The sequence below is a fragment of the Erigeron canadensis genome, chromosome 5, assembly GCF_010389155.1.
Source record: "Erigeron canadensis isolate Cc75 chromosome 5, C_canadensis_v1, whole genome shotgun sequence".
NCBI lineage: Eukaryota > Viridiplantae > Streptophyta > Magnoliopsida > Asterales > Asteraceae > Erigeron > Erigeron canadensis.
The window spans coordinates 10,650,621-10,664,773 of NC_057765.1; the positions used below are offsets into that span (position 1 = coordinate 10,650,621).

Consider the following 14,153-nt stretch of genomic DNA (forward strand, 5'->3'; position numbering starts at 1 on the left):
AAATACGTTTCCACTCAATTTAATTGTTCTGTCAAATCCATCCAATGTGACAATGGAACTGAATACAATAATAAGGCCTTTCATCATTTTTGTACCCAGAATGGCATGCTTTTTCGTTTGTCATGTTCGTACAACTCCCCTCAAAATGGTAAAGCCGAACCGAAAATCCGTTCCATCAACAACATGATTCGCACTCTTCTCACCCATGCCTCTTTTCCCTCTACATTTTGGCATCATGCCTTGCAAATGGCCACTTATCTCCTTAACATTCTTCCCTATAAAACAAAAGGTCTTGAAACCCTCACCTTCCTCCTTTTTCAAAAATTCTCGTCTTACTCTCATCTTCGCACCTTCGGATGCTTATGCTACCCGCTTACTCCGCCCACTTCCATTCATAAACTTGAAAATCCATCCAACCCTTGTGTCTTTCTTGGATACCCCTCTGATCATAGGGGGTATAAATGTTATGAGTTGTCTACTCGTAAGATTATTGTTTCCTATCATGTAGTGTTTGATGAGCAAGTTTTCCCATTTACCAAGCTAAATACCCCTACTCCCACACATGAGTTTCTCTCTTCCCACTTGCACCCCCGTCTTTGGCCCTCGTCTCCAATTGCAACCAGCCCCCTACCTTCAACCACCTGACCTATCCCAACTCTCCACCACTAGTCTCGCCTCAATCACCTGTTTCGCCTTTGGTTACAAACCGAGCTACCATCACCACACCAATCCTACAAACTTACTCCCGTCGACTTCGTAAGTGTCCACTACACCCTATACAACTACCTATCTATGAAACTCCACCATCCCCGACACCACCACCACTACCACCACCGCAACCACCACCTCAACGTACTATGACCACTCGTGGCATGGCTAGTGTTTCCAAACCAAAACCTACATTCAACCTTCAAGCTGAAACTATTCAGCCCTTGCCAAAATCCCCAACAGAGGCCGTTACCAACCCTGTGTGGAACCATGCCATGGCAGATGAGTTTCGTGCTCTTCTTGATAATGATACTTGGGAGCTAGTGCCACGACACCCGAACATGAATATAATTCGATGTATGTGGTTCTTTAAATACAAAACAAAAGCTGATGGATCTTTGGAGCACTACAAAGAGCGTTTGGTTTGTGATGGGCGGGCACAACAGGTTGGTCTTGACTGTTTTGAGACCTTTAGTCCCGTGGTTAAGCCTGCCTCAATTCGTATAGTGTTGAGCATTGCATTACACAACAATTGGGACATTGATCAACTGGATGTTAAAAATGCCTTTTTACATGGCAATCTTTCGGAAAGAGTGTACATGCATCAGCCATTTGGTTTTCGTGATTTACATAAGCCCAATCATGTATGTCGTCTTAAGCGGTCTCTATACGGGTTGAAACAAGCACCGCGGGCCTGGTATCAACGGTTCACAGACTATGTGACTCGCTTGGGCTTCACACATAGTTCCTGTGATCATTCTCTTTTGGTTTATAGGCATCATCAACAGACCGCATATCTTCTTCTCTATGTTGACGACATCATCGTGATTACTTCATCTCCTGCACTCAAAACGACACTCTTATCTCACCACTCTTCTGAATTTTCCATGAAGGATTTAGGCCCTTTGAGTTAATTTTTGGGCATCTCTGTCACAAGGACATTTTCTGGTCTGTTTCTGTCACAACATAAATATGCTCTAGACATTCTTCAAAGGGCAAATATGACGGATTGCAACCCTGTTAACACCCCGGTTGATACAATAGGTCAGTTGGATGCCGAGTCATCCCCTCTATTTGAAGATTTTACTCTATTTCGCAGTCTTGCTGGAGCTTTGCAGTATCTTATTTTCACTCGTCCCGATATCACGTATGCAGTTCAACAAGTATGCATGCATATGCATTCTCCTCGGCTCTCACACTATAATGCTTTGAAACGCATCTTTCGTTATGTTAAGGGGACTAATGCCATGGTTTTACATATGACATCAGGACCACTCTCGTCTCTCATCTCTTATACTGATGCTGACTGGGCTGGTTGTCCATCCACTCGTCGCTCTACCAGTGGATACTGTATCTTCTTAGGGGACAATCTTATCTCGTTGTCTTCCAAGCATCAATCAACTATTTCTCGCTCTAGTGCAGAGGCTGAGTACCGTGGTGTTGCGAATGTGGTTGCAGAATTATGTTGGGTTCGTAACCTGTTGTTGGAACTTGGTTGTCTTGTTCGCAGGGCTTCAATTGTGTATTGTGACAATGTTATTGCCATCTATATGTCGGGCACTCCTATTGAGCACCAACGCACTAAATATATCGAGATAGACATCCATTTTGTTCGGGAAAAAGTGCTGACAGGTGAGGTGCGTGTTCTTCATGTTCCATCACGCTACCAGCTTGCTGATATTTTCACCAAAGGCCTGCCTCGACTTCTATTCACAGAGTTTCGTTCCAGTCTAAGCATTCGTGATCCTCCTCCTTAGACTGAGGGGGTATATTAGACTAATATCTATTTGTATTTGTTTATGTAAATGTCAAATATTAGAGGGTTGTTTATCAAACATTTGTAACTATTTATACTCATGATTAATGAGAAGGGAATTGATTTTGGCTAAATATCTATTCTATCACTACTCTCTTATAATTTAGTTACTCACTGAACTGGGCAATGTCATTCAAAAAGTTCCATTCGAAACACCTGGAAACATTAAATAAAGTAGAAATCAAGTTTTTAAAATGACTAAAGCATGATGGAAAATCAACATTTAATTATGAACTAATTAACTAGTTCAGACACAAATGTATCGATATCCTTGTCTGATTTCCCACCTTGATCAACGGATTTCTTAGCCAATTCCTTCCACTTAATTGTATTCTTCCTTGCTACGAGTCCTCTCTCACCCTCCATAATCTCATTTATACACGACACTAGATTTTCCCGCCTCACTATCCCCTTCTCGTCAGCCTTAACTCTTATTCCAACTCCCCAAATATCTTCTATGCACTTGGCGTTGGTAATCTGATCCGTCCATTGAGGCATTGCCACAAGTGGTACTCCCAAACTTATGGATTCAAGAGTCGAGTTAAACCCACAATGGGTGAGAAAGCATCCTACTGACTCATGTGCTAGCACTTCCAACTGTTTACACCATGCCACTATCAGACCTTTTTCGGGTTTTGTATCAAGGAACCCTTTAGGGAGCTTTTCCTCTTCATCGGCCCTTACAACCCACAAGAAGTTTGTGTCGCTATTAATCAAACCCAATGCAACTTCTTCCATTTGCTCTGGTTCAAGTCGTGCCGCGCTGCCAAATGACACATAAACAACTGATTCCTTTGGCTTATCATTTAGCCAGTTGATGCATTCACTATGGTTTGCTTTGATGAGATTGATCCCATAATCTGTATCCTCTTCTATTTGTTTATCAAGGTACATTGACGGAAGTGTTGGCCCGATTACTTTCAAGTTCCACATCTTCTTCATCCACTCTATCACCTAATTATAATTTTAAATGATACTGATTAATACAAACTATGACATATATATATATATATATATAATTCAGTAATTAATCATACAATCTGATATTAGCTAAATTATGCATATTGTACGTGCATGATTATTTATTAGCTAATATCCTTTATTTTTTTGCATTTAATTTTAAGTTCAATTTATATGTTGTTAGTTACTTGTTAGTTGCATAAGTAATTTTGTTGGTCCATTTGATGTACGCCTGGCAAAATGGGCGGGGCGGGCGGGTTTGGGTAACGGGTCAAAACGGATGCGGATCGAAATGGGTGCGGGTCGAGGCGGGTAATTTCAATAATGCGGGTCAACCGGGTGCGGGTCAAAGCGGGTTGGGCGCGGGTCGGGTGTGGGTTGACCCACATTTTTTCACATGAAAAGCCAAAAATAAAAATATCAATTAAATCATTTAATCCCAAACACAATTATAATAAGTTATAAATATACTCATACATAATATTATATTTATTATTATACAATAAAATATAATATTATATATTATATGTGTACAAGCGAAACGGGAGTATATATATTCAAGCTTAAAGTCCCATTTGATGATTTGTTGGTCCATTCGCTAAGCTCACTATGCGAATTCCATTGCATTTTTTATAGAGAAGTTTGATGTTTATGGTGGACTACCCAGCCGATCCCACACCCATACGGACCACTCTTTGACTGAGTTCCTCCATTCACGTTCACCATTTCAATTATCTTTTTCAATTATATTAAGGGGAAAGGTTAGGTAAAACATGAAGTACCTTTCTTAGGTAAAGCAGGAGATTATGTAAAATTCAGAGGGGGTTTATGTAAAATTTAGGAGGGTTATGTATGTTTATAAAATTCAAAGGTTTAATCTGTAACTTTTTTTAATATGGCAGTACCTAAGCTTAGATAAAGTCTGCAGTACGAATCATTTTCCCTTATATTAAATACACAAGTTGTTTGTTACATTCTCAAAATAAGTTGAATAGTTAAATTTGTAAATTTAAATGTAAAAGATATAAGTATAATCAAATTAAAACAATATAATGTATTTCATCTTTTAAAATACTTTATTGTGTTCATTATTTGTTTATATTTTTTGATTTGTTTTTTGTTACTTATTATCATCCTAAGACACTTTCGGATTTTAACTTGAGTATCGCAATGTACGATTGTACGTACTTAAAAATTGAACATTGTAATTACAAACTAAAATGAATTTTTTAACTCAAATTTTAAAGACTAAATAAATAAATTAAAAAACAATTTTCGTGATTCATAATCGAACTAAAAGTTAGAGTTTGAGATCTAAATAAATGAAACTCATTATTAATTAGTAAATTATCGGTTAATAAAATTAAAACAAAAAAATTATTATCTAAAAAAATATAGAATTATGTAAAAATCGTCTATCGTTATTTATTTAACTTACTTATTAGATTCTAATACCATATATACATACGATAGGTTAAATTAACTGGATTAAAATATTAAAAAGTAGTTTTACACATATTTTATATTTCTCATTTATATACTCATTGAAAATAATTAAGAAAATTTTTTAATTAATTAAATGATGAAAATTTTAAAGACATTTCTCAAGTACATGGCTATAAAATGTAACAATCATAAATTAAGTATTTAATAAAATTAAAAACTGTAATTATTGATGAAAAATAAAAAAATATAATTAATGAGAATTTCTTTACAAATACTAACATAAATAATAATATATTAATAAATTTGGATAATGATTATTATGATTTTTTTTTGACATTATCAATGTTCAATTTTGAGGATTAGAGAATTGTGATTGGGCAATATGTTGTTAGGTCAATTTCTTATCTCTACTATATTATAAAAAAATAAAAAAATTTGTAATATTTTTACTTAGCAACCTGAAAAATATTAATGATTAAATTACATTATCAATCCTTTATTTTTAAAAATATCTCCATTTACACTTTACATCAATTATATACACCATTAAATGCCTCATCTACCATCAACAATCGCCCCACGACCCACATCGTCGCCGTCATAATCACCGTCACATTGTGCGGGTATCGTATTAGTAATTTATATTAAAATTATGATGATTAAGATTATGATTACGGACTAATATTATTTTGTTTTTGTGGCTTCTAATATTTGTTGGGTATTTGGTGAATTCATTTTTGGGCCTGGTATTGGAGCCGATCAAAAGAGCCCACTATCACTATTTTCGGTTTCTTTTTGGCTGTGTGAAGGCAGCGGTAGAAAAAAGAACCCTATTTTCATTGAGCTGCTATTATTTTGGGGGTTCCAGACGAAAGCGCAGCAGCATAACACACAGAAGAATACTCATTTTTACACTTTCATTTTTTGTTTTACACTATCATCTATAAATCCCTTTTCATCCAAAATATATTTATATATATTTTTTTTTAAATTGAAGAGTAACATTGTTTTTTTAAATATTTTTCTATCAAAAAAAATCCTTTTAACTTTTAAAGATATATAAATACCTTTAAAACTTTCCTAATAAATTATTATATAAATACATTAATCATTCTCATTTATATTTTTTCCTCCTCTCTTTATCTTTAATAAACAAATCAAGTTCAACAAATTTTCAACAAAAAATATATACAGGTTTTTATATCACTTTAATTTTATTATTGGTATTTTGTTCATATTTTCCCTCCTCTTCTTATTTTATTTTTCATCTCTTTAATTTAGTTTGTTGTCAAATATAGTTTAATTTGATTATAGATTCTTCATCTACTATAAAAGAGTTTATTCTTTTAAATCTGCTTTGTTCATGTTTAGTTATTTTCCACCTGTTTAATTATTTATTATTTTGATATATATCTTTGATATATATTCTGATATTATCCGTCCATCGAACAGACATAAATACTAGTATAAAGTAATATGAAGCAATGCTAACTGGGTTGGATCAGTGATTGGAGCCAGAAGTTATGGGTTTAATCCTCATGCCCAATAAGGCTGGAGGTCTTTTTCTACCTTTAGTAGAACCTGGAAGCAGTCTCTTTACTTTTGGTAGGGGTAAGACTGTCTAAATCTCAACATTCTCATACATCGTTGAAGACGGTATTTGAGACCCAAAATTCGTAAAAAACGACATTGGAAGTTACTTTTATGAAAGAAATGCTAAATAACAAAAGGTTATTTATCTAAAACAACAGCAAAATATTTCACTTTTAACTTTTACCGAAAAGGCCAAAATGTCATACAAAACAATCTCCTTTTTAATATTTTATCTTTCTAGAAGGTGTACCCCATGATAATTAAAAAAGTTATTACTTTCAATTACATACACGAAATGTGTAGTAGTATGTTCTAGTACAAAAGTGACACATCGAAAACCATGATGTTAAGCTAAAAGCATTAATCTATACTTCCTGCTATATAACAATGAGTTTTTATCATTTAAAATTTTCGTGAAAATTAGAAAACTATCAAACATACTGTGATCTGAATTTAACACAATGTGTTTTTAATATGTTTTTCAGAAACACATTATATTAAGTTCATATCACAGTTTGTTTAAACAATTTTCTAATTTACAACGCTATCAAAAACACACTGTAATTTAAACTTAACACAACGTATTTTAGATTACACAATAAAAACACATTGTGTTTTATAAAAACACAATTAAAACACATTATGTTAAATTCGGATCACAGTGTGTTTTAACTAAGTTTTTAGTTTTCACAAAAAATTTAGTTTTCAAATGAACATTCACATATAACAGTTATACCCTAGTATTGAAAGTTTAAGAAAAATGGGAAATGTGAATTGACCAAACTAGCTTAATAAATTAAAGGAAAATGATTAATCCTATTAAAGAATAGCCTAAAAATCCTCCTAAACTCTAAGAATGTGATATGTGTTATCCCCTAATTCTCTTTCCTAATCTTGTCATCTGATTTTTTCACATGTCATCATCTTGTAATTAGAAGGATCTTTAGGGTATTTAGTTAGGAAGATTAATCATTTTCTTAAATTAAATCACCATAAATCTTTAATATCAAATTACACTATTAGTCCTTTATTTTATAAAATATCTGTACTACGTACCCCTTTTAAATGAAACACATTTACATCAATTACCTACACCATTTGACGTTGACACCACCATCGCCATCCGTCGCAGCCATCACACTATCATCATTACCATCACATTGTACGGGTACCATGCTCGTTTTATTAACTTTAACTATAAGACAATCATATGGTGGACCAAATTGGTGGCCACTGTTTTGTGAGTTCGGCGTGTTGTAGGTTGGTGTGGTGAGTGGTGACGGAGTTTTTAGTGTGGTGATTTATGTAAAGGTCAATGTTTTAGATCCATGTATTACTGATATGATGCCAACAAACTGATGATTTACGTGGTCTAAAGATTAAAACGAAATTAATTAAACGCATACCTGTTCCTCGAGTTCGTAGAAAGTATTTGTGAAGACCCAAGTTGCTTTATCAATATTATCAAACTGATTAAACACAGTTTGAGACCAACCAGGGTATGGTCCATAATTATGCACAAAAGATGGTGTCTCCCAGCTTTCAAGCGTTGGCAATCCAGGAACCGTAACGCTATTCGAACTCAATGGCAAAGATATATATCCTTTATAAACATGATAATATATATTGTTTACACCACAAGCTTGAGTAAAGAAAGCACCACCTTTAATACCAGCTTCTATAACTACATCCATTACCCATGGCATAAATGCATCATATATGACCGCATCAATTTTTTCTCCTTGACTTTGAAGTTTTTTGAGCTCGTTAAGTAATGATTGTGACCCGACTTTACGAAATGTATCGAGGTACGTTTCGGAGCTATCGGCACTAGCATAGCCACCTTCATCGAAACCGTCCGAAACCGATAGGATGTCGATGGAAGTGGCGGATGTGTTGTGTGCTAAGATAGAATTTGAGGTGTATATAGTTGTTATGAGTGTTGTTTTGACACCTTTGGAATTTAAACGTTTGGCAAATTGGATTAGAGGGTTCATGTGACCTTGTGCAGGAAATGGGAAGAGTAGTACATGTCGTGGTTTATGTTGTTGTGCCATGTGATATGTGTTTTTGGGCTGCTAGTGATTTGTTTTGATGTATATATATATTAAATGATTGGACAATATGTCATGGCTGTAGTCACTCATATTGGATTATTCATCTTTATGGACATCACCACTTTCATTTCATCCTTTTCTTAATAATTCATCTTCTAAAAATATTTCTAAAATCTAATAAATGGAATAAGTAGTACAGTATCTATTAATTCTTTTTTTTATTTATTTAATTCTTAACTTTTCTTAAAAAAATTTAAGTTTATAATTTCAGAGATCGAATTAATGATTACCGTAAAGAGTGTTTGAGATTTCGTTATAAAGTGATTATCTGATTATTGCGTTTTTAACACAAATAATCTAAAAAACTATTTGTATGAAAAAATAATTATTGAATATGAAAATGTAGTTTTAAAAAAACATATAGTTACAGATAAAACATTTTAAAAACGCAAAATTTATTTTAAAAACACATATTTTGTTTTACAATAGCAATACCAACCCCCTTCCCCCTAATAAAATATACCAAATGAATTTTCCAATAATACTCCTCTGTTTTATACTTTTATTTGCCAATTTGACAAATGGTCATCCAAACCCCCTTATTTACAGTAGCACGTACCCCAAAAAATGCCACGTAATACTTAATGAAAAATCTAAACGAACTGGAAAAAATGAAACGAGCTGTCCCAACGACAATCTTTCATCCCTCTTCTTTTTTGATCTCCTCATTTGAATTATCTAGTGCATTTTATAGGTTATTTCTTTAGTTATTATATTTACTCGATATTGAATTTTTTTTCAGTAAGATTATATATAGTACAATCCATGTTATTTTATTATATTTGGATGCTCACAAAGAATTTAGTAAAATGTTTGATTTGGGTTTTATTGGAGTATTGGGAGAGCTTTACGTTTGAAATAAAATTAATGATTAAGATTTCAAGATTATTATTTAATCTTAACTTTTGATTTTTATTTAAAGTTCGAAACTTTTCTAACTTTATCCCTCAAGTTAATACTAACTTGAAAGAATCGATCCGCTTTTATTGTTATAGTAATTTTTTTTTTTTTTTTATTATTTTTTTTTTTTATGTTCTACTCGAGTCAATGATGAGTTGATTTTGTATTCAATGAGTTGAATATACATATGTGTGTGATTTTAGGTATGTTGTTTTTGTAATAAAATCTTTATCCTTTTTTTTTTAAATAATGTGTTTGTGTAATTGTTCAGCCACCAATAATTTCCTGTATCCCACACATACCAAAACACATGTTTTAGTCAATCTCTGATTACTATTATTTTGACCACAATATATGATTCTTGTTTGTTTATATAATTTGTTAATTTTTGTATGATGATTTAGGGTTTATTATTGTTTAAATCTAGGGGTGTTTACTTACGTATAAAATTGGGGAAGTGATATTTGTACCATTTATTTTGATGGATGTATCATAACTATGTATTACCGGCTTGTACTGTCAATTATACAATATGTATATTGTAGTACATTAATCAAAGTTAGTGGTATGAATATGACTTCTCATAAAATTGAGTCAATCTCAATATAATATCTTGAAATTGTCTCTTATATTTTTCATAATAAAAGTGGCAGAAACATAGGTACCAAATGGTATGATTTAGTTCAACAAAATAAAACCCAAAATGTCTTCATTAAAAGCAAATAGATTTCAATCAATCCGCAGCTAACTTTTTGATATTTAAACAATCCGGTCTTCACATCATCAGTCATTCAGTCCTCTTTTGCTTTGCCAGCTTCATTAAAACCTCCATTTGTATCCGATTCTTCAATGCACCTAACGAATATATATATATACTTTACACATTTGTTAGAATAAGCCTCGGTTTGCAAATTACTATCTACAAATGGACTAAAATAGGATTAAAGCTTTCTTTAAACAACACATGACATTATATTTAAAGGACATGTATCGCTTTTAGTTTTAATACTTTTAAAATCAAGTACATATCTATAGAAGAAACATATCTATATTTAACTAAAATTCTTAAATTATTGAATAGCTTTGAAAACTAATCTGCAGCTACCTATATAGTTTCTAATTGTTGGAATATGATCGCGTTACATAAACGCATGTTTGGAAGTTATTTAAGCCTACGGGGTCACACAAAAAGACACGTAAATTATATGTTATTAATTTTTTTTTTTTGAACGGCAAAGTATAAATTTATTAATATAAGCAACTAGCAAGGTACTAGATGCTTAAAAAGTGACACAATTACAACACTAATCGTCAACGACAAATCTAGAATCAACATAGAATTACATATTCTAGGCCCTTCCCTAGATTTTTTTCCTCACCTGGACAACCAAACCACAGCAAGACACTCATTATGAGTGTCCATCTTTCGCAACCTTTAGTAACGGATTCTTCACCCACTCTAACCAACTAAAATTCAACTTTTTGTATCTGTCCCGAACTCAGGTAAAGGAGAAGTTGATGATAGAGTCAACCAATACCATCTCCCTCCTTTTGACCGAATTAAAAATTTTATCGTTTCTAAATGGCCACAGTTCCCACCAGGAGGTATAAATTATAGCAATGATGATACTCTTTGCCATTGGGCTATAATCACGAGACATAATAGAGTTCAGCAAGCCAGCTTGGTCAGAATGTGGTAAAAGTTGGATATCGAGCCACTTAGATAAAGAATTCCACACATTTTTTGCAACATTACATTATGATAATGTATGATGTAACGTTTCTATACCATTAATACATATAGGACATATTAGAGAGTTACTGGTAATACCTCTGAACCAGAGATTGAATCTGGTTGGTAGCCGATCCTTAAAAACTCGCCAAACATGGATGTTTATCTTTCTGGGCTCAATCTTATTCCATCTCGTGGCACTGAAGTGGCGAGGGAGCATTACATCATCCAAATATTTACGCATACCATTGACCATAACAGATTCCATTTGAATGCCATTCCAAATCCATTTGTCAGGAGTTTGCACAATCGTCACCTGAATAATGCTACCACAGATAGCTCTTAGATGGTCCTCTTCGTTCCCACCCCTAACAGGGCGTCTCCAGTTCTAATTAAAAGTCGACCCATTCCAACGTTCCACAACCATAACCTGTTAGTCAACTTCCAGGTTGAATAAACGCGGGTACTGCACCGTAAGAGGTTGGTCATTATGCCAAATATAAAGCCAAAAACTTGTTGAGTTCCCATTGCCAATTTTTTTCTTAATCACCGACAAAGGAACATGCCCATGCTCATGCAGATTGTATGCAACTTTCATGATTTTGTGCCACGGACCAGGTTTATTATCAATAGCGACTCCAACTCCAGGTTGTTTAAATTTAGGATAAAGTTGTTTAATAATTTTGACCCACAATGACTAAAGGGAACTATAAAGTATAGTATATTGATTAATATGATTACGAAATAATTAATAAACAATAATTAAAGAGTCATAATATGTGTTTATTTATACTCTCTTATAAAGCAAATTAGCTTTAAGTCATTAAGAACCTGATAAGTCTAAAATGCCCTTATCTTAATACATCTTTCTATACTCACCTCTACAGTTGGACTAAACTACCCCCGAATCTATCTCATTCTTAAAACAAAATTCCACCGCAACGCGCGGGTATTATGCTCGTTAATTAACAGAGAGGACTAAAGTCTAAATTAGAAAATAAGGAAGTTTCCTAATTACACTAAAAGAAGGGGGGGTTGCGAAATTTAAAGAAGGTTTCCTAATCCTTCTCTAACTTGGTCACCAAGTTAAAAACCTTTTTAATTAAGCCTATAAATAGAGGGCTAGGCTTAAGAATTTTTCACACAACTACACAAGACAATTGAAAACTAAAAACCCAAAATATAACTCCAAGTTATATTCGTTTTCTATCAGTCGAACTAAAGAAAATCTTTTGTTTCATTTGTTAAACCCATATAACTATAAGTTCCATTCGTGGAACATATATTTTGTTCGTACACAAGGGGTTGTGAGTTTGTGATCAGGTACTAGCATACATCATAAGGGTGTCAAGTGTGTGATCGTAGAGGGGTTTTACTTTAAACATAATTAATAATAATATTATTATTATTACTTTATTGAAAGCTTACGCTAAAAGATACACATTCAATTCCTTACTTTGTTAATTAATATATTGCATATATGATTCTTTTTGTTGCATACTCATTATTGTTTAAATGATAATTTTCCTAAAATAACTAAGAGTGGTATCACGAGCATAATATGTGATATATTAGTTACAAAGATTCAAAACTTGAAGGCGGTTTAGGATTGGTTCGAATTTAATTAATAATTAAATATTAGGGTTTCTTTAATTAATTTATCCTATTTAATATTAATGGTTAATTGAAAACCTCTAAGCAAGTTTTTGATATTATGAATTGACATGTTTATTAGATATAAATTGCATGTTAATGTACCTTTTCTATTTAAAGTAGTTAAATAGAAGTAAAAATTATAAGGAATTAATGCAAAGTTCTTTATGATTATTACTTAGATATAGATACATATATTGCTAAGCATAATGGTCCAATAATTAGGGTTAGTTATTTGATAATTGTGTGACTATGTGAATTTTTCATGTGATTTTTCTTCTTTGCGACAGTTCACTAAAAATTTCATATAAAATCAACTGTAATGAGTTAGAGGCTCAAATTTGGAATGTAGATGCCCAACTCATTGGGCTACAACTTTGTAGTTCTGGTCGAAGCTTGATTCGGACCAGAAACAGGTCTAAACTGGTCGTGAAGTTACTGGAATTTTTTAGTCAGCACGTTTATGTGAATTACTTGCTAATTGTTTGTTTAAATGCTTACCCAATCAAGTTAACTTGATTTACGTGGTCCTCTTCTTTGAAGGGGGCCCAACTTAGACATATACATTAACCATAGTGACTGACGATGTATCCCTCCGAATCACTATACGAAGGATAACTTATACGAAGCTCTCTCACGAAGGACATAAGAACGAAGGTACTTAACATCGGACGAAGGACAAAGGGATTAACATAAATCTTTTCCAAATAACAAATACGATCCTTCCTTAATTCGGTCTCTCTAAGGGATAAGTTCCCAAAGGAAACTAGATCAGATAAAGATGGTAAGGAGAGTTTGACATCGAGAAGGAATAGGAAAACTCTAACCTTCTCCTCCAAGAAAACTCCTCCTATAAAAGGAGGAGAACTCCTTCACGACCAGGCCAGAACAAAAATAACATACAAATGATAACGATCATCGATCGAAATAGAAACCCTAATCATAGTCGAACACAATTCGACGATCACCTAATCACCCTTCGTTGGCGTAAAGGAACACTGTTCCTACCTTCGGGGAATCGCCAACAAATCCTTAAGAGTTCTTAAGGATCCTTTTTCTTTCACAATCCAATTTATAAGGCTTACACGATTCGGTGCACAATCAGTTGGTGCCATCCGTGGGACCGCAAAGCAAAACCCACCAAATTACCATGACATTGATTTCCGAAATGCAAGCGTAGTTATGGCAGATGAATCACATCATGGATCTGGGTGTTCGCATGGGGAAA

At 33.4% G+C, this 14,153-nt stretch overlaps 1 protein-coding gene across 1 annotated transcript; it reads right to left on the bottom strand.

Moving 5' to 3' along the window:
• Positions 1–2,694: 2,694 nt before the first annotated feature.
• LOC122602243 (UDP-glycosyltransferase 74G1-like) lies at positions 2,695–8,603 on the bottom strand. The gene is made up of 2 exons (XM_043774954.1): positions 7,930–8,603; positions 2,695–3,478 (listed from the first exon to the last, which is right to left on the bottom strand). Exons 1-2 carry the CDS (start codon positions 8,578–8,580, stop codon positions 2,759–2,761), a joined length of 1,371 nt encoding a protein of 456 aa, XP_043630889.1. The 5' UTR covers positions 8,581–8,603; the 3' UTR covers positions 2,695–2,758.
• Between the last annotated feature and the right edge of the window lie 5,550 nt (positions 8,604–14,153).